At 40.2% G+C, this 22,176-nt stretch overlaps 1 protein-coding gene and 1 non-coding gene across 2 annotated transcripts; one reads left to right on the top strand and one right to left on the bottom strand.

The window, feature by feature from the left end:
- Positions 1–14,855: 14,855 nt before the first annotated feature.
- trnai-uau lies at positions 14,856–14,949 on the bottom strand. Its single transcript has 2 exons — positions 14,912–14,949; positions 14,856–14,891 (listed from the first exon to the last, which is right to left on the bottom strand). It is a non-coding gene; the product is annotated as a tRNA-Ile (tRNA).
- Positions 14,950–20,344: 5,395 nt separating this feature from the next.
- Positions 20,345–21,334, top strand: LOC118216706 (hydroxycarboxylic acid receptor 2-like). The gene has a single exon (XM_035398121.1). The coding sequence runs from the start codon at positions 20,345–20,347 to the stop codon at positions 21,332–21,334; it is 990 nt and encodes a 329-aa protein (XP_035254012.1).
- Positions 21,335–22,176: the final 842 nt, after the last annotated feature.

The following is a 22,176-nucleotide window of genomic DNA, read 5'->3' as shown; positions in this document are numbered from 1 at the left end:
GCCGGATAGTTGACCAGAGCACCAGAGAGCCATTATGAACTGGAATATTTAATGACTGAAGTGATTCTCTACTCCTCTCCTACAGCACATAGAGCCTCTATCACTTTATGGTCTTCTGCTACTGATAATGATGATTCCAGCAATCAAAACAGACTTTATTCATTTTATTTTCAGTCCATTATAATGAGGTCTTCAGCAAAAGGCCGAGTTATTGAGTAATAGAGCGGACGTTGGAAGGTGTGATATTGGCAATAATGCTTTTTGGCCCAAGCAAGAAAATTGTGGTTTTCAAATTAGGGAAACCCACACCACACGTCAAAGAGCTAAACAACAACCTGCATGAGGAGGCATGATAGGTTCCCTTTTTCTGTATTGTTCTGTCTCTCTCTCCCATTTGCTCTCTTTTTGTGACAAACAGAAATAAAATGCGTAAGGGCATCATGCACATGCTTTTACAAAGGTGTTACATTCTCTGGCCTTCACGGTGGTGAATATCTGTGAAAGGCCATTATGCATGCTAATTTGGGTATTGCCATTTATTGGACCATCACACTAAAGGATGAGGCAAGCAATATCAGAATTAATCTGTGTGATGTCATGACGTTGTGCAATGTTGCACAACAACAAACATAAATCCGAGTCACAATTTAGCTCTGCCAATTTTCAGGGCTTGTCCGCTCACTGTAGTCTGTGCGGCAACACACTTCCTGCAACACACAGGGGTTCTCACTTAAAACAGAAAAATCTGTCATTTTTTTATTTTTAATCAATGAGTACAGGGGTATTGTGCTTTAAGATCGGCAAAACCAAGTCATCATCAAAAAAAAAATTCTTGAGCACAGTTGTGTGTGGAATGAGTGGTCATCTTTAGAAGCTTAAACTTAAAATATGCAAAAGGAAAACTCTTCTCAGTTTATCCTAGAGTAGAGTAACTATCCCAAACAAAAAGACTACAAGAATGGGGGTTGGGTCCCTGGGTTCATCAGAAGGTCGGTCCCTCGGCCCTGAGCGCTTGATGAGTCACAGTACACTGCTGCTGAAGCACTGAGAGATGTGTCCTGAGGTAAAAAGGGCTCTTCTGGGTTTTACAGTTATCCAGCTCACTCAGTAATCCTGCATTGTGATACAGGACCCTGCTCTAATGGATCAAAGCAATCTAGGTTTTCAGGTGACATCATCCATCGGATAAAGAACTTTTCCCTCCAGGCCTGTTGGACAGGTATGAAGTAAGATTAGATGATCACGCTCTGGTAATCCTGGTCCCTGTGTAGGCACTGCTATGCTCAATAGGGGTCAACAACAACAACAACAACAACAACAACAACAACAACAACAACAACAACAACAACAACAACAACAACAACAACAACAACAACAACAACAACAACAACAACAACAACAACAACAACAACAACAACAACAACAACAACAACAACAACAACAACAACAACAACAACAACAACAACAACAACAACAACAACAACAACAACAACAACAACAACAACAACAACAACAACAACAACAACAACAACAACAACAACAACAACAACAACAACAACAACAACAACAACAACAACAACAGGCATGGCCTTCAAGCAAGAGCACCCAACACACATTAGTACTTCAGCATTAATGAGTGATATGTGTGGCACTGCAAACATGTACATGACCATGTATTATATGTGTGATTATATGAGAACAATTATATGTATTATGTTACGGCCGACTTGAAGGGCCGCAACAAACAAAGTCCAAATGTATCCAAAAACTGATCTCAGACATTTATTAATCTAAACCACAAACTAAAACAAACAAAAACCCGCAAAGTTCACAAAATAAAAGAGTCTTCACAAAAACCTATCAAATACAAACCACACAAAAGAAACCCCAAAGAAGATCTCCCCAGCTTCATACTGCAGGGCTTATATTGGGCCACAGGCAGGTGGAGGCAATCAAGCAATTAAGCAATTAGGTATTATCTCCACCTGTACTACCCAGGCAAGCAGAGGCTGGGGACGTAACATATTATATGAGAACAACAGAGCAGAATCAAGGCATTCCAGTTCCCTCCCAATGTAATTCCACCAGGACCATCGCACTTGCCTAGGCCTCATCACTCGTACCAGAGAGTCTGAGCCAGCCCAGCAGTACCAGCAGGAGTTCCAGCCTGCCACATAGATACATAACTGTAATAAGATTATTATGAGAGTGCACATTTCAAACATGCTGCTTTCAGTTGGTTTTGATTTCACCCTTTAATAGCAAATATATTTCATTGTTAGATGCATGCAAATTTAGCCTCGCTAAAAGATTCTTTCTGAAAGAAATTCAGAAGTCCATTCTATTCCCCATAACCAGGTGAGCAAGAGCTGGAAATTAGAAACAGGAGCCTCTACAGATGTTTGATCAGATCCAGGAAACCACACTGTACAACCAAATGACGCAAGTGCACATTGTCACGTATGCTTGTGTATGAATGATTGCAAATCACAGAGGAATCACAGGAGAGGCGTATGTATGGGCAGCTGTGATGGGAGGTCAGAGGTCCTGTGGGTGAGTGCATGTGTGTGTGTGTGTGTGTATGTGCGCATACATATGTGTGCATGCGTGTGTCTGTGTGTGGAGAGAGAAAGTGTTTGAAAACGCTACTTTGAATAATGCCTTTTTTCAATCTCACCCTGATTTCCTGCATTTGAGCACACACTGGCCATGATTCAATAAATAGTTTTCCCTCAAGTTTAAGGGCAATAAATGCAGTAGTGTGCTTTCCCACCCACAGACTGGCCCATTACTGGACATGTGGTGAACTAGAACTTTAATGTATTTTTTGGTCAAAGTTAAGAGGAATATTAATGGAATTCAGAGTACTGATTCACTTAAAGAGGTGTCTGTGTTCATACATGTACAGCAACAGGCTAAAGACCCTATATTCTAACAGATATCAAAGATAGTCCTTCAGTTGACATCTCATGACAAGTTGACATATATTTACATAAATTAAGAATAAACTCACTAAATAAAAAATACCTCAGTAAGGCAAAATAGCAAGAAGTGAGTGAGGCTTCATTAAACCAAAAATTGCCCAAGATATCACTTGCAGTCAGTAGCTCACTGATCCAAATTAAGAGTAGATTTTTTTTATTCACACCTACAAACACGCATACATATTTGTACACACATACAAACATGTATAAGTACACACATAAACACAAATATTTCATATACTTTTGAGCCTAAACCTTTTGTTGTCTTTGAATTTAAATAAATAATATATTAACATGCTTGCTGACTTAATTGACGAGGACAAATATAAAAATATGTTTATGTGATGATGATATTCTAAGACTGCTTCTGCTTCATGGGATTTCAAAATAGTGCTCAAAGCATGTCCAGGAAACTTCTGAGAACATTTACCCAGACTTTCCAGGAATTTCTGGAGGGAAAAATGCTAGCTGGTGGTTGGACAGTTTAACTGCACCCTGGGTGGTGTACCAGACATTAATCACCTGCAGTCTGGTTAGCCTGTAAAATCAATCACTATCTCTTTCAACCTACAATGAGTCTGCAGCATACCCCAGTGTAGCATACTTCTCATGGATTAAAGTGAAGTTAGATGGACTCAAGATGTATCACCTTTTTCTCAATTTTTTCTGACCACTGTGGTACTGGTTCTTCTTTCCCTGCACACACGATACAGTCACCTCCAACTGCAATTAGGACTTATGTTTCAAAACTGCCATGGCTGTGACTTTCTGGGAGAGCTGGTGGAGAGGTTTAAGCAGTGTGGCATTTGGACAAAGATTCACGTTGAGATGTTCGGCCAGCAGCATAGAGCAAAGCAGGGGGAGATGGACAGAAGAGATACTTTGCAGATGGAGAAGGGTACCCAGGGGGCACTAATCTATGCTAAAAGTTCATACAGGTTTCGCAGGCTCTGTCCGTAAAACTGACAATTACAGTCTTGGGCCACAGGACACATGGAGGGACATTCTGTCCATTTGTGAAAAGCCAAAGCCCACCCCTGGTGGAAATTCCAGCTACCAGCCAAAGGTGGAATCTAGCTGGAACCAGCTTCTGCTCCAGCTGGATACCATCTGGAATTTGGGGAAGATCTGTTGTCCGTATCAACATGGACATGGTCTTGCCAGCGTGGTTGCTATCTCAACCATATTGTTGCCAGCTTGACCATCTCCAAAGCAGCTTCAAAACAGCTGAACCAGATTCAAACCAGCTGTACCAGCCCAAAACCAGGCCAGAACCAAACTGGAATTTTCACCAGGGATGTAGACTGGGACAAATTGTTGGGCCACGATTACGATGAAGGGCTACGTCATGGGTCCAGCCTAATACCCACAGAATTAATGAACACATTTTCTATGACCCATTATTGAAATACAGCTGAATATATTTCCACATATGGAAACTATAAATTGGATAGTTATTAAATATTTTCCAAAACACTTTAATTCACACTAACCAGAGCTTTTATCTTAGTCAGTTATTGTTTGTGGAAGGGGTATAAAATGATTTTACACCTCGTGACCCACCACAACCCCACTCTACCGACCCTGTAGTCTATTTCACTCTTTATCACTCCCATAAAAAACCCCAGGCTTAAATAACAATCAATCAAATAACGTAATGTGTTTCTTTGTTGGAATGGGCACTTTTGTTTGTGGTGTTTTTCCAGTGCACTGCATACAGGTCACAGTTTTCTGGGTGAAAAGGTAAAAGGGCAGGGAGAAACCAGGCTTTCCAAACCAGGTGCGGTACTGGAGCCCTGCAGGTTTTCTTTGGGGGCAATGGATTCATGAGGAGGAGCTGAGAAGGTATTGGGAACATGGCCAAGGGGCAAATCCCGGCACGGCCAAACCCATGATTCTCCTCAGAGGGTGGGGCCTGCTGAGGGACAGTCTCATGGCCTCAGCCCAGTGGAGCCAGATTGAGTGCCTGCTACTCAACTGTGACGTCATAGATCACTTTACTGGTGAGTCATACCATCAGCGGTCAGCACCGTCATGTGTTTGTTTTCGGTTGGTTGGTTTTAGGAGTTCCCAATGTAATCACATTATCCTGGTAAAACATGGCACTGGACTTTTTTATATTCCCTCAAAACTGCCTCCTGGGCTTTAATTGGTCAGTGTCATCCTTATATCAGTGGAGGTAGGATGCATTGAGAAGTGAACTATCTTAACAGGGAATGGTCAATCCTAGGGGATCACATGCAGGCTGGCATACAAGCAACAATACTGATAAAAAGGAGTCAATTAATTAATTAAATCCTATTAAGATAACTCTGATGGTGTACCCTCAATATTAGCCTTCCCAGCCCTGGACACCACAATACCCAACCCCACCTCAGGTCTATAATTAAAAAAAAGTCTTTTGTCAGTTAAGCATGTAAAACAGCCATTTTATCAGCACAGTTATGCAGCTCTTACGCAAATGTTTCCATTAGCACAGTCCCTTGGAAGAAGTGACCAACACTTACCGCTCTCCCGTGATGACTGCAGCAAGATGCAGCAGGCAACTCCCAACCAAAGCCCAATTTCACATTTTCTGTGGCTACTGCTCAGTTTCCATTTGCTTGCATAACACCGCTGAATTGGTGAGGTAGTTCAAATGCTGTCAGTCAGAATCATAAGAACACTCAGACAATAACATATCTCTCCTCTCTCTCAGGAGACTGAAATCATTTTGTGATGTTATTGTCCGAGCCCATCTAAACCAGACACACGTTCACACACACATACACACATACAAGCATGCACGAACATAAGCATGCACACAGGCACACACACACACACACACACACACACACACAAACACACACAGTATTCTCTTACTATATCCACCTGGAGATAGACATAAAGGTGTAATAGCCAAGCAAGATGTCCTGTGATCTGTAAAATTTGAGAAAGGCAGAGTCGGCTCCTCCAGTGATCCTGTCCTCCAACTGACAAACAACAAGCTGGTTGGGAACCTGGTGTTTCAAGAGACGAGGCCAAACCCAGCCAAATGAGGGACCAAAAATTTACATAAACAAAAAGATATTCAGCTGAATTGCTATGATAACAATAATCATTAACATTTTAGATATGGGCGAATGTATTTTTCCATCTTGTTTTTCCCATTGTGCTGTCAATAGAGAGTGTGGTATCTGTTTTGGATGATAGTTTATATAATTTGGATAAAGAGTTCTTTGATTTGGCAATGTGCATGTGTTTTTCTGCTAGCAGTGGTGGTTGCAAGCTGCTGTTTGATTAATTTATCTTTGATTTCAGTGAGTTTTTAAGTTGAAGGCTTTGTAGAAAATTCTCACTACCAATATCATATTTCTGGGTTAGTGTTGGGAATGATATTATTGAGTTGTTTTCAAATATGTGTTCAAGCTGAGTTATTCCTTGTAGCTTCCATGAATTAAAATTAAAGATTTCTTTTGGATTTGGAAGTCTGGGTTGGGCCATATTGGAGTGAATTTGTTTGGCGATGGAGTGAAACCAGTGATTGTATTGACTTTCCACCAAGCTGTCAAGAGTCGTTGAGATTAGCAGGTTCTTGATGCAGTATATTTTTTTAGTGACTGAGTGAGGAAAGGTAAACCAGCTATTGAAATTTCTTATCATTTCATTTCCAGCCAGGGGTTTTATTGCTGATTGGGGAGTAGCCATTTTACTATATTTTGAAGGTGATTTACCAGGTTATATTGTCTGAAATTTGGGGCTGCAAAGCCCCCAAGATCTTTGCTTTTCCAGTTGGCAGAGCAGCCTGATACTTCTGAAAATGTTTTTATTATATTATATCATCAACTTATTTTATGGGATGTATATGCAGTATATGGTCTTTATTCTGACATTGCCATTGTTTTGGCAGATGGCAGCAGTAAAGGGGCTCTATAAATTTGGTGAATAATGCGGGAGAGAGTGGACATCCTTGTCTGGTGCCGCGGTGGAGACATTGGGAGGTAAGACCATCATGTTGTGGGTGAGTTACACAGGATTGGAACCCATTGAATGAATGACTCTCCAAAACCAAACTTCTTCAATGTAAAAAATGAAAAGTTCCAAGTTCCTCAAACTATCTGAGGAGTGCCAGGGCCTGTGATTGTTTCCAATATTAGTTGAGGTCTGGATTAATAACTGTGTTGAAGTCACCTCCCAGAATCACGGTAGATTCCAAGAAATCCATTAGTTTTGGGTTGCCAAACCAAAGTGGTTTGGGTTGTCATCGTTTGGTCCATAAATGTTTGCAATGGTTATTTCGTCATTTCCAAGTTACATTGATGATGACATATCGTCCTTCTGGATCCACTACTATTATTTTGTTATGATATGGAATGTTTTTATTGATCAGTTTAAAAAAAAAAACCTTATTCGAGTTCTGCGATGCAGAGAAAATTTGGATTGTCCATTTAGATTAAAATTTTAGGTAATCAGAAGCTGTGAGACGTGTCTCTCGCAAAATACATACATCTGCCCACATCCTGCAGAGGTGACCAAGGTTTTTTTTTTTTTTTCCAGTGAGTCAATTCTCCTAAAGTTCAAGCCAACAAACTTTATAAGTGACATTAAAGATGTGTCACAGAACATCCAATATATTGCATTAAAACTGTTTCCCCTTTTACCCATAGATACTGAAAAGTCAGCTCCCCATGCTTGGTGCAAAGATGAATGTACATGTAGACACACACACAGTCTCACAGTCACAAACACCTATCATAAATAAATGAACATTAAACATAAATGAAGGACCATACATAAGCAGAGAAAGAAGGAGAGAGAAAAGAGAAGGAGGAGAGAGAGTGGGCGATGTGTTCGTGCATGAGAATGAAAGCTGATTCAAAAAAGCGGAAGAGAGCAAAAGATTGATGTTCTCACATTGAGGTTTAAATTAGTTTTAAGCCATTGTTGGTCTTACAGTAAAACTCAGAAGACCCAGGGTGTGGTTGCTTCATAGCAGAAGAGCTGCCCGTTTATGTACAGCTTATCTACCACAAGAGAAGCGTGCTTGCCCTTTTCCCTTTGTTGTTCTAAGCTGGGGTATAGTACTCTGTGTTGCTCGCTTATTTCCTTGGCAACTGGTCATTGAGAACAAACTTGGTACCTATTAGTTCCCTCGCCATGCTTTTAATCAGTTTTTTCTCTTGATAATATCAAAATATCACAATGATAGGGCGGGGGTCTCTGGATACATTGTGCGCCTGTTTGGTGGATGTGGTGGAAAGTCATTTTAGTTACTGTGTCTAGCGGGAGTTTCTAGTCTAGTAGTCTTTTGCGTAGTATGGATTCTGGGTTTAACAGGTGCACTTTCGAGAATCCCAGAAAAAATTTAGTTGTCGCACATACTTCTGGTTTCTATGTCCAGGATGGTTTTTTGTCATTGTTTTCTTTAATTACATTTTCCATTTCAAAGGTGAGGTTTGGAGTGCATCATTGTCTTTTTTGTAGGGTATCAATCTTGTGATGGGTGAATTCAAGGCAAGATTTTAAGTCATGGGCAAATGTTAGACAAAACAATCAAGTCATTGCGGGCTGAATGACCTGTTCTTGTCAAAATGTTCTCACAGTTTGAATGGGCTGTTCTTATCATTGAACATATTTTTAATTTTCTGTGATACATGTGGTCCATTGAACATATTCTTATTGTTCTTGTGACATATGCAGACCAAACCTCACTCGGTGCTGACAGACTGGGCAGTGTGATGAGCTGGCCCTGCCAGAAAGTTCCACAGCATTCCCCAGAAGAACTGGGGTTTTAAATATAATAAGAAAATAAACAACATGATAACAATAAGCTTAAATACTTAAAAAGCACACAAACCAGAGCACTGTTAAATGTGAACGGAAAGTTAAACTGAATTCCATCTCAGAATTGATACAAGTTTGCTCCACCATTTCTCATAAGATTCTTAGTCTGTTTTATGCACTGTTTTGGGGCACTAGTTCCCCAAGGGACCAACAGCTGCAGCCCGGCTAAACCTCTGTGACAGCAGTCCTCCTCAAATGCCGCTGAGCAGGGGTACAACACATGGTACACACATACAGTGAGGAGACTGCAGCCAGAGAAAGACCAGATTCACTGGAACGTGTCACTGCACACAGAGCTGAGTGCTGGTAGCTCCAGCCACTAACTGTTTTTTATTGTTCCTCTGTTTGGCGCCCTGTCCATACATTATGTATCATGCCCAGAGCATTAACCAGACCACAGTGCTTTATTCACCACACACAGGTTGCCCGCCTCCCTTCTGCATGGTTTGTGCCAATTGAGACCAACTTGCACCTTTTGAACATTTTCATTGAGCATAACATAATGGGAAAATAAAGTGATGGTACTCTTACTCCATTTCACATAGCAACAGGCAAAAAAAGGATCAAACCCCTTTCACTCCTGGGTTGAGTTCTCCTGTAGAAATGGACGACATCACTTCCCTTTCTTAACTGCCTGCCTCAAGGTCATATGCGAAGAAGGAGGTTAGTATAATAAAAAATATAAAAAATAATTCCTTCAATTCACAGAGACCTCTGGCTGTCAAACATACTCTTCTCATCAGCTCATTTAATTACTATTGATTAAATTGAGAATTAATGGACAATTAACTTGTGATTCAAAGAACAAAGCATTCAATTCCCAATGTAAGTCCACAGGCCCAGATAATTGATAGCACCTCAAGACCATGGGAGTGCTGCAGATTTTATTACACAGAGATTAGCTCATTTGTTTTCTTAAAACAGGGCCAGTAGGGAACAGCCTGGTAGTCTGAATACTTGTTACATTAGTACAGCTAAGTAGCTACTAAATTTAATATTGTTCTTTTTTTTATTTGCTTTTATTGAAATCAATTGTAAATGCCAGAGGAGACACTGTGTCTAAGCAAAAATAATTTATTGATCAATTATGGTGTGTCCCAAAAGCAGACTATTCAGCAGCCAGCTTTCATCAGTGCCATTTGGAACAGAACATTTGAATGAGGCCAATTAGGAACAGACATGCAAGCGCACAGAAACGTACAGGCACGCTCAAATACACACAAGGGGGCCACACACAAGCACACAAATGTACACACACCTTCACACGTGAAAAACTCAAACACACAAATGCACACATACTCACCTGTGCACACGCAAACATTCATAATCGCGGGAAGATATTGAGGATAAGTCTTGAGCAACATTCCTGATTCAGTGCAAGATAATGAGTGTGGGCTTCCTTGCACTTTTGTAGACTTAAGATTTTTGGAAGGCCAGTGCACCTTGGTCACAAACTAAGACCAAGGTAAGCACTCTCTCGTTTGGGTTTGAGCAGCCTTCAATGGTGCATCTCAAGTGTGCAGTCAGAACATGTTTTACCCAGGATGCACCATAAAGACAGGTCTAATCCTGTCTGTGCCACATTCCTACTAAAATATGGAGCTATGGCTAACATGCCAATGGCAACTAACTTCATTTGAAAGAGTAATCTCTACAAGCCTACCAACACTTTCTGAATGGCACATATAAAAAGAAAGAAATATCCTGAATGAGAAGTTGTTCTCATCTTATAAACAGGGCTTCAATAATAAAGATAACACTCACTTTATTTTTAAAAAGGCACAAACCTCAGTGTCACATTTCACTATTTTAAATTTCAGTTGAGAGCTTCATCAGAGCTTGTTAACATCTCTGCAACATCGTTGCCGTTGCCTGAAAATAAATGCAGTCAATCCATTCTTTCAATTCTTTTTTTTATTTTTATTATTATTCCACTCAAGCTCTGGTTTGAAGATGATATCAATGCGCAATATATTTTTTTCAGATTAGCATCACAATATCCTTTTTTGGATTAGCACACCCTATTTCCTACTAGTGATGCTGAATCATGTCTCTTCTTGAGCAATGAGAGCCATAGCATGGTGCATGGTAGGCTTATAGTACACCGATATACTAATATAGTGGCTAATAGTGTAAAGGGAAATCGTTTTTTAATGGTAAAATGAAAATTCAGAGACATCTGATGAAACAATCCAGCGAGCACAAAGCATTATTACAATAGGTTGTGTGAAAAATAAGGTTGTGTAAATGTTCTTCATAGTTCTCTTTTAACTACCTCTCAAGCCATACCTTTCCAGCTACATTGTTAGTATGTCCAGATCACACTTACACTTTCTTCCCCAAGTTATGTCCTCTTGTTCTTCCTGCCTGTGTCTGGGTCCTGCAGGTGGAGCTGGTTGAGGACATGATAGCTGATGATGCGCACCTGTGTCCACCTGACAGCCCAAATGAATAAAAGCTTGAAGACTCAGGAGTTCTAGATACTTTTTATAAGATTCCCTTTTGCCTCCTTGTGTTTTTAAAATTTGAAGCTACCATGTTTCACCGTATTTTGTTTTTTGTTTTTTGTTAGAGTGTTTTACTGTTGTAGGTTACAGGTTTTGAGGCAGTTTCTTTTCTTTGTTGTTTTTAGATATTTAAGCCAGAGTATGATGAGTACTCGCTGGAAGACTCGCTCCTTTTGTTTTGCCCCGATAGGGAGGTTTAAAATTGAGTTCTGTTTTGGATAAGGAGTAGCCAAGCTCTGGCCTTTTTTCTGCCTGAATTATCCCATAAACCTACATATGGTAATGTGTTCTTTTTTTTCTTATGTTCGTAATAAACTCTTTTTTGTTATTGTTACGTAGACGCTGACTCAATTTCTGGTTTGTGGCATTTGTTTGTGTTAGTCCCCAGTTATTACAACTTGGGTTGGCTTTTGGGACATAACCAGCAATAAAACATTTTAAAGATGTATTTGTGACAAACTAAACCACAAGAACACATTTTCATAACTTCCACACCCTAAGATATTTATAATATTATTTTACTAGCTGGAATCAAACAGCCAATAACCTTGCACTAATCAAGCACTTTGATCGGATAACAAAGGGATGACATACAGTAGAAATATAGGATTAATTGCCAGAGATTATCCAGGACCTGCAAGCTCTTTGCAGCAGTTTATTACATGCTGTGGCATCCTGGTGCATCTGAACTGTTGTTCAACTGTGCAAGCTCCTCTGCAAATGCTGCATTTCAACAGCGGGGAACAGCGCAACAGGGACTGATAACCGTGGATTCCTGTGAAGGCAACCGCAAGACACACTGGAACCGTGCCAGGCCAGTGAACCGCTCATTTAATTGTGGAATTGCCCTTTCTGCTATGGCAAAAAAAAAAAAAGACAAACGGCTTGTAGGTGGCCATAATTATAATTTATTTGGGCTCATGTCAAAGAGGACCTTAATCGGTCTTAATCACTGTTGATTACTGCCGAGCTGGTGGTTTTCACAGTTACCTCATCGCGTATTTCAGACGGGAAACAGCCCAAAGCCAAAATACGGCCCAGGCAAGCCAGGATTTCAGGCCGCACCCTGACTTAGTCCACTTAGATGGAACACTTTGCGACCTATTTTTGAGTGGAAGGTGAAGCCAGTTGAAAACAGGCGGGCCAGACCCACACACAGCAACCCAGTGCTGGGTAGGCTACACTAGCGCCTCAGTACCAACAATCTGAAGGGCATGTCACATTCTGCTGTGCTTAGCAGAGTGATAAAGTGAGTAACAGAGCAAAGAGGGGATGGATTGCTCGACACCACCAAATTAGTTCGACATTGGACATGGGATTTCACAATCTATATCTAACAATAATAATAGTTTATTAATAATTGTTTGCATAATCACCAGACACTCTTAGGTTTCATTATTAACCTTATAGCAACCTCCCCCTGAGCATTACTGGTTTCAGGGTAATAACCACACCCTCCTACAACATGGACAAAGTAAAAAAAAAAAACCTATTGTTGCACCTACATACAATGATGTGTGGCTTAGGAAGGGAGCTGCCTTGTAGCCACACACTGAAAATACTTCCATATACAGCCAACCACATATTGTATGAACGTACTAATGTAAACACAGCCTATTTGGACATGGACATGTATATTATGTTCAGTAACTTGGCTGAAAAATGGTGTTGAACCTTTTTGGGAATGTACAAGGTCTGCGTTCTTCTTGGACATATGCAGATAAATCAAGGCATTATTATCTTTCATTATTATAGAATTCTAGGTACAATGGAATCTAGGCCACTGAACTTCCAGTGAAAACCTAGATAATACTGGCACCAAGTGGCAAGTTCTTTGCATTGCACATTTTCACTGTTGAACAATAACAGCACAAAAGAGGCCTTCTAAACTTTGGTATCAACTTTATTTTAACATATTTAAAACAACTGTATGTTAATGTATACGTCTTTTTGCATTTCAAGTCACGTTTCAATATAATGTAAAGCTATAACATGTAACAGGAACTGATATACACAATAACACGAGACATACAAAAAATTGGGAAGGAAGGTTGTTCGGAGCTTTGTAACGTTCTTGGAAAGTGACATTAGAATAGACCAATTGTTTTCATTGTAATCCATTATTGATGGGATTCATTGCATTTTTCATAACTCACCATAGTGCAAATGTTACGCACTTATGGATATATTCTTTTGTGGCTTTAATGACTGTATTTAGGCCCTAAATTGAAGGGGCAATACTTAAGCCACATGCTCCTCCGAATGCTCATTTGCTTCTCACACTGGCGGTACAAGGACTGCGGCAGTCGGCACACACCCCCAAAATAGCTCCACACAATTATTTTAATTCTTAAGTTGTTGATAATAGTTGAAGGGTATAACTCAAAATTATTATTGCACTATGCAAAGGGAGCAAAGCAGCTGTATACACTCGTATTTTTATGTCAGCGATTCACAGTCACATTTACATCGGTTTTTTTGGCAAAAAAATAAATAAAAGAAATAATAAATATGCTGTCATTTGACAAGAAGATAATTGGTTAAAAGTACAGTTACATTATTCTGCTGTCTAAGTAATAAACTGAGCATGTCAATGTCATTGTCTTCAACGTTAAGTATCTGTTACTGTTTTCCATGAGAATGGTTTGGTTATTTATTTATTTATTTAATTAGTTAATGTTGCTGTCTTGAGAGCCAGTTTACAACAAAGCTTTTACATCTTAGATTTATTTCAAAAGGGATAAGAGGCTTTATTGTTAACTCAAGGGTCAATGTGTTTCAGACAGGTATTTCACCTTAGTCTATAGCAGTGGTAACAAACCTTGTTCCTGGAGATCTACCATCCTGTAGGTTTTTACTCCAACCCTAGCAAAGCACACTTCATTCAACAGCTAGATATCTTGTTGAGTTGCTAATTAGTAGACTCAGGTATGACAAATTACAGTTGAAATGAAAACCTACAGGATGGTAGATTTCCAGGAACAGGGTTGATTACCTCTGGTCTATAGCCTAACTGGTGAAAAAATATACATTTGAATCTTTAAACCATTAGAAATTCCTGTTAATAAGGTTATATACACCTTACTTAATGTTAATGTCAACTAAAGTCAATATCAGGAAGAAAAGTCAAATAATTCTTTTTACATTTTATTGGAGCTAGTATGGACTCAGACAACATGTACGCATACACTGGACAATGTTTTTTCCTAAGTGGAGGTAGAGATTTTTGGACATATAAATATTTTATCTACAGCACCACCTGGAGAGTAATATTGGAACTTATCTCATGACAGTTCTCTTCTGCACTTAAGCCGAATTTTTGCTGATTATGAATTCTTACTCTGATTTTGTTTTACCTGTGATTATTTGGGTTTGGGTCATTCCACAGTTACCACCTGCAAAGTTTTCCCAGGCCATTTTCTACTGAGTGGAGCATTTGGCGCATTTTGGTGCTTTCGTGGACTATATTTAGTGCCGTAACGCATTTCATTATTGGCCACGGTACACACACCTTACTCTTTACACGTCACTAAAAAGACTGTGCTCCAGGTGAGGCTCGAACTCACAACCTCGGCATTGCTCTGCTTTGTACTGCTGTATAAGTACCGCGCGCTAACCGATTGCGCCACTGGAGCTTCGAGCGTAATGCCACGCAACAGCGGTTATAAACGACATACGAATGCAATAGATCATTCTCTATTTTTTATTTGGCTAATCATATAAACTCGTAAGCAAGTCGAAAACAAAGCCACTCCAAATGTTTAGAACATTCTTCTAAAGCGCCCTCTTCAGAAACTATTGTCATTCGACGAATCACCCGCGTTAAAGGATGGTTCGCAATAGGCTACATTATGGAAACACAAATAAAATAAATACTGGTTCAACTTTGCGCCTAACGTCGAGGTTGCCAGATGCCCCTTGCCACATTTCAGAGCTAGCATTTATACACATCCTGTCACCACCTTAATAGGCGACATTGGATATAGATTGTATTGTATGGTTCTGTAGCGGCGGCTGGCTGGTCAGCTAATTTGTTTATAGTTTAGTTTATAGATAGTTGTTTATAGTTAGTTATAGCTATAGATCCGCCTGGTCGGTCACTCGCTGAAACCTCTACAGTGTATTGCAAGCTCTGTCAGTGCTATAAAAGCATAAATACCATTTTTGCAGCAACATATCAGGAAATCTTGATCTGAATCAACATTACAGTGTTGCTGGGAGGGTTTAACATGTTACATCTTGTCCACCAACAAGTCACGGAGACGCGAGACGTCCATAGACATAAAGCTTCTCACCGACGTTGCGAAACATAGCCTAAGCAAAGCAAATAAGTTCCTCCCACTAGGAGTCAGTATCGGGCTGATGGACCAGAGTATGCGAAGTTGAGTGAGCCACACGAAATTCCGCTCCTCGCTCACGAGGCTGAGGCTTTTCCCGGCTTCGCTCAAGAATATCTTTTTTCTTTTCATTTTATTTTCTTTTCTTAAATGGTAGATTAATAATGGATTTTGTAGCCCCTACACGAAAAAATAAAACTAATAATGGAATAGTAGGCTTGTTACTGTGTTTAAAATCCTCTCTGATAAAATAATCCCAATTACTTTAATTATGTTGTGTTCATTTGTTTATTCTTTTGAAAAATCAGTTTTTACAAATGAGAATTTATTTTCCGATAAAGAGTCACAGAAGTATCAACATTATTGGCCTAAAACAATTCTCACCCAAGTCGTGAAACAGTGAGCAGTCTGTTGAGCTTTGTCATCTGACAGAAAGTATAATATAAATGAGCAATTACTTATTACAATTTATCACATTTCTAATGAACTCATCAGTGATCAAAATAATTGGATAAAACACATTGCCAAAGTCAGTCCCAATTCAGCTCTGATTAAGCTCTGATTAACCACAGATTTATTTATTTAATTTTATTTTATTTTTATTAATAAAAAAAAAAATTATATATTTATATATATATATATATATATATATATATATATATTTTTTTTTTTTTTTTTTTTTGGGGGGGGGGACACACTTCAGCATCAATACAGTTATGCTGCAGTGTGTATTACATACAGTAAGGTCCTTAAACATGTGTACAATGATACAATTTTGTTTGTCTCTGTACTCCAGCACATTGTATTTTAGATGAAGCAATTAATATGCATCCTAAAATGCAGACTGCCACTTATAATTATAGGGTATTTAGATCCATATTGGGTGACTCATGTAGGAATTATAGCCTTTTGTATTCCACTTTTTGCTCTGAAAAACTCCTTAGTTGCTTTAGCAGCATGTTCCCAGTCCTGCTGCAAGGTGAAGTGCCATATAATGAGTTTTGAGGCACTTGGTTGGATCAGAGCAGATAAGATTTTTATGTACACTTCACAATACAGCCTTTTGATCCTCAATTTCTTTTGGTCCCCTGAAATGGAAGTATGTCGAGCTGTAATTCCTACACGGATCACCTTTAGACACAGATGTACATGTTGATATAATTACCCTCAAATTAAAGCACACTGCACTTTAAGCTCGATAGCATTGTTTCATTTCAAATCTAATGCTCTGGATTACAGAACCAAAACAATAAAAAATGATGTTACTGTGAAAATACTTACGGCCCACACTCTATATTATTTTCCTTTTTCTCAAGTTGTACTTGAGTACAACTTTATTTTTCTTTATGATGAACTAACTGTATAGGGCAACTTCAAAACTTAACTTCATATTATGAGTAATAATAACACAATTCAATATTTCCAAGCATTTTTCCATATCTCAAGCATGGCTGAGTGTATGCAAGATAGCAGCACAGTGGAATAGTTGTCCGTAAAAGAGACTGGATGCACATCACTGCCAGTCATTGAAAGCTACTACACTGAACCTCAGGACGGTTTTGAGCAAGACATGAAGCAGCAAGCAGTTTATAATCAAAGGTAATGTCTAGAATTATTTTGTATGTTTTCCCTCGTATGTTTTTGTATCTAGTTAAATTGTTTTATTTGTTATTTTGAACAAAGCATTTAAATGATTGGTTAAGCAGAGAAAGAGTGGGAAATCAAGTGATAAATATTAAACTACATGCACCCCATCTTCCTCCTTTAGTTCGCAGGCTATTTTGGCTACTTCATTTTCCTGAGGAGACTTTTTTTGGTTCCATAAATATTCATGTGGTGACTCCCAGACAGAACTCCGATATGACAAAACTGTTGGCTACAGCCTTAATGCAGTGGAATTGAAGGGACTGAAAGGAGCGTATCTGATTGGTTGCAATGACTTCAAACCTCCACCACATCCACGGGTAATCAATTCTTCTTAATTTTAATTTGTTTTACAACTGCACTGCAGGTGTGTTACAGTGTCTAATCACAAAATTATCAAACTGGAATTGGACAATGCAATCCAGTGTTAATGCAGTGCGTTACTGGTAGCTTGACAGGTTAGGGCCTCATTGAGTATACAATTCAACTTCCGAAGGTGATGAACTTTGACTGGGCCAGGCAGGCTGCTCATATTCTGTGATATTTGGAACAGCTGTTTATTAAGGTCATTGGCCACTAGCCCAGAGGGTTAAAAATGTGATTGTCTCTTTGGGTTTTCAGCCAATTTACTTATTTATTTTGTCTTGGTAAAAAAGACACTAATTTACCATTTTCTGCATTTTTTCCCTAATAAAGTAGACTCACAGACTTGTCACCCAGAAAGTGTGAAAATAAGGTCTACAGGCAAATGTGGTGCATCTCATTTCTGCAACATTAAACTTTCTGTAAAACCATTTATACATTATCTCTCTCTGTTACTACTCTGTTACTACTCTCTGCTTTTCCACACAACCCTGAAATGTGGAGAAGGTCTGTCGTAATTGGGAGAGAATTTTAAAAAATTAGTAAACAAAAGAAAGTGGATATGGATATATAATGACTGAGTGTGAGTGTCTCTCTTTTTCTTATTTGCAAACAAGTATGGCAAGTTTTAATTTTTGTGATTGCTGAACATGCCAAACTGTGTTTCTGAAGGAAAGGGCCTTACTATTAGTTATGGAGAGACTGTTGACTGAAGATAGAGCAGGAGGTCTTGAGAATGGCCCATCATACTCAGCCTGGTGATGATCTCAGCCCCTCCCCACAGTAAGTGGATGCAAGGGAGCATTCGCGTCCCCCAACCAGAGCTGGTGGCAGTGTGTAGCAGTGAGGACTGGGAAAGTGACCTCTCCCAATTCACAGAGACCCATGAGCACCAGAGCAGTCGGGCGACATTGATCCAGCTACCCTCGCGTCAAAGCCATTTTTCTGTGCCTTACGGTAAGTGCATCCAGGTCCGTCCGAGCCCCCATGATAAAACTTAAATTAGGGCCAATGAATTGCAGCCACACCACGGTCCCTCTGGAACAACTGTAGTGAAATTAAAACTTGAATGACTATTTAGTGTATTTGTTTTCTGTGTAGAAACTTCTTGTGTGGCCAGTGCCATCATATTCACGATTACAACTGTTGTTCAGGAAGTATCAGAAAAATGCTAGACAATGTGGATTCATGTAGATTTACATTTATAGACAGAGGTATTAGTATCTTGTATTAGTATTTAAATTAACTTTGAATATAGTGCACATCTAATCACCTGTATTCACTATAGGGTGTCTAATCTTATTCAGAAGGGGCTGATGTGAGTACTGGTATGTGTCTGGGGTTTTTGTTCTAGCCCCATCCTAAAGACACCTGATTCTGATTTTCAAGGTCTTAACTTAAGACCATTATTAGTTCATTAGTTAAATCAGGCATTATAGCCCTGGGCTATAACAAAAACCTGCACTCACACTGGCCCGTTTCGGATAAGATTGGACACCTGTGCACTAAATAGTCACTAAAACCAGTTTTCAAATTTCTACAAATGTAATATAACTAAATTGTCTTTTTTGGTTATCTTTATGTGTATGATTATGGGTGGCACTGATGGGGAATTATTATAAATTATGTCATGATGTTTGTGTAAATGAATTAGTTTTTTACAATGTAGTTTGAACTTTTGAATATTACTGTCCTTTAACTGTTTTACCAGTGTAAACTGACAACATACTGTATATGACTCTTTATTCTTCATCCAGCCCCTAATCACAGAGTCGTGGCAGGAGAATAAATGATGGAATCTTGTTTTTAATATAGACAGGAAGTTCTGCTTCTGTGTGGTCTATTTATGTCTGTCTTACCGAGCTCATTATTCATATTCAGTGTTTATAAATTACGCTGTGAAACAATAAGGCAAGAGAAGACCCTGAAACTTGACACATGATTCAATATAACCAACAGTACACACATATTTTCACTCTGTGACAAGGTGGAAATTAATGTGCTTTCTATAGGTTATGCTCATCAGCATTCTCTCATTAGCAAAGGAACATTGCTTTTTTAAGTGCTGTGCTCAGATGTTTTTCCAGAACATTCCTGATCATTTCCCATAACACAAACAATCCCCAAACAATTAAACAACAATAAATGCTGCTTTTGTTTGTGTTGATCAGATTAACCTACAGGGTTCAAGTTAAACTACGCAACCGTTCCCTGTACTTGGAACTGTACTTCCCTCTAGGGTGTTCAACACACTTGTCCCTGGTTAAGGTTATACACTTTGTTGTACATCGCTCTGAATAAGAGCGTCTGCCGAATGCCTGTAATGTAATGTAATGTAATGTAAATCATGGACATGTCAGTCCCTGCAGCTTTTCTTTAAAGAGTTCTTTGTAAATGCAGACCTCTCAGCTACCAGCACACATCTCTTGCACAAAGAAAATAAATTTAAAAAAAACAAACATTTTTTTGTGCTCCAATTTATTTATGAATGTTCTGGGCATTCACATATTCACGTTTTTTTTTCTTTTTTCTGAAGCAGAACATCTTCTAAAATGAGAAAATAAAGTAATAGGATGCAGAATATGTCTGTGTGAGGACTTTGAGACACCTTTCCTCAGAGACTCTGATTCAATTGGAAAAAGAAGCCAGGGTGATCAGTGGCCAGAAGAGTGACTTTTCTCAGACTATGGACAACAGGTCCTGTCTGGCCCCACAGGACATGGTGGCCACCGTGCTGCCTCCTGTCATGATAGTGGAGTTCCTGCTGGGGCTGCCGGGGAACGTCATGGCACTGTGGATCTTCTGCTGCCACCTGCAGGCCTGGAGGTCCAACACCGTCTACTTGGTGAACCTGATGATGGCCGATTTCCTGCTGCTAGCCGGGCTGCCCCTTCGCATCGACACTCTGCTGCGCGGGGAGAACTGGGTCTTCGGTGACTCCCTGTGCCGCATCAACCTGTTCATTCTAACAGTCAACCGCTCGGCAAGTATCAGCTTCATGACCATCGTGGCAGTTGACCGTTACTTCAAGGTGGTCCACCCGCACCACCCAGCCAATCGGATGACGGCCCGGCAGGCAGGCCTGGTGGCTGGGGCGGTGTGGGCGGCTGTGGTTCTGGTGCGCGTCCCGCTCCTGTCGAACCGCCTCCTGTGGAACCATGGCAACCAGACCCTGTGCCGCAGCTTCAGCTCCGGCTGGGCGCTGTCGGCGGGGATGTGGCTGCACTACGTCATGTACTTGGTCGAGTTCTTCCTGCCTTTCCTCCTGCTGGTCTTCTGTGCCACACGCATCGTCTGCACCCTGCGGCTGCGTGGGCTGGACCGGGGGCTGCAGGGGCGGCAGGTGCGGCGGGCGGTGCGGGTGGTGCTGCTCATCGTGGCCGTGTTCACCCTCTGCTTCCTCCCAGGCGTGGCCATTTACCTCACCAGCCTCATCGTCAGCTGGCTCTGGCCCCAGGACTGCGAGGCCTACCTGCTGCTCGCCCAGCTCTTCAGCTTGTCCCTCGGGTTCACCTACCTGAACAGTGCCCTAGGCCCACTCATCTACTGCTTCTCCAGCTCCACCTACCGCGATGGCCTGAGGACCTCCATCAATGCAGTGGGCTTCTTCAGGTTGAACCTGGGACATAGGGGCAGTGCAGCCAGTGACAGGCGAGAGAATCAACCACCTTCATGAAAATCTCCCCACCTTCCAACAGCTTAGAGGTATGTTCCATCTGGACAACCACAGACTCTGGGTGTGTTCCAATACTCAAATAATGTATCCTGCATTCCTCCACTACCACCTCCTCTCCTCCATGTCCCACAAACCAATCTTTGTCCTCTCTCTCCAGTATCTCGATATTGGAGGAGATGAGTGACGCAGCTTCAAACTCAACTCTACGCCTCCTCCAGCGAAGGATACATCGATGTATGCTGCCGAAGAAGTCTCTTTACATTTTTAGGTGACATCATCATGCTCATGCCCACTGGGATAGAAAGACCATCCCACAGAATCTGACACAATCCAAACCCTTGAAAGCGGAGATGGCAGAGAAATTGCATTTTCCCCAATTACGCAATATATGTATTATTTGTTTGTGGTTCAGTAGGTTATCACACATAGTGTCCTACCAAAAAGGATTGGCAACTATGGATAATAAAATGTTAGTTTCTGTGGCTCATATCCTACAGACAAATTCAGTAATTTAAGACAGGCAAGAAGGTTTATTTATTTGCTTATACGTAAATGTTAGATAAGCAAGCATAATTTTTAACATGAATAAGCATGTCAATTTAAGACAGGCAAGCAGGTTTATTAATCTGCTTCTACATGAAATGTTAGATAAGCATGACTCTAAACATAAATAAGCATGGCAGCTCCCATTAATGTGTGAATACGCATGAATTAATTTATTCAACCAACCATCTCCAAAGGTCGTATTTATTACCGACAAATTGGATTTCAGATGTTACAGTGGAAAATAATTGTTTTTCAGTGTGAAGACTGAATATTGGGAAACAATAACACATAATATG

The sequence above is a fragment of the Anguilla anguilla genome, chromosome 2 (assembly GCF_013347855.1).
Source record: "Anguilla anguilla isolate fAngAng1 chromosome 2, fAngAng1.pri, whole genome shotgun sequence".
NCBI classification, from domain to species: domain Eukaryota; kingdom Metazoa; phylum Chordata; class Actinopteri; order Anguilliformes; family Anguillidae; genus Anguilla; species Anguilla anguilla.
This window is presented reverse-complemented; position numbering and strand designations above follow the sequence as displayed.

What these genes read in the sequence shown, in the direction of transcription:
- LOC118216706 (XM_035398121.1), top strand. Translation starts at nt 20,345, where the DNA reads ATGGACAACAGGTCCTGTCTGGCCCCACAGGACATGGTGGCCACCGTG.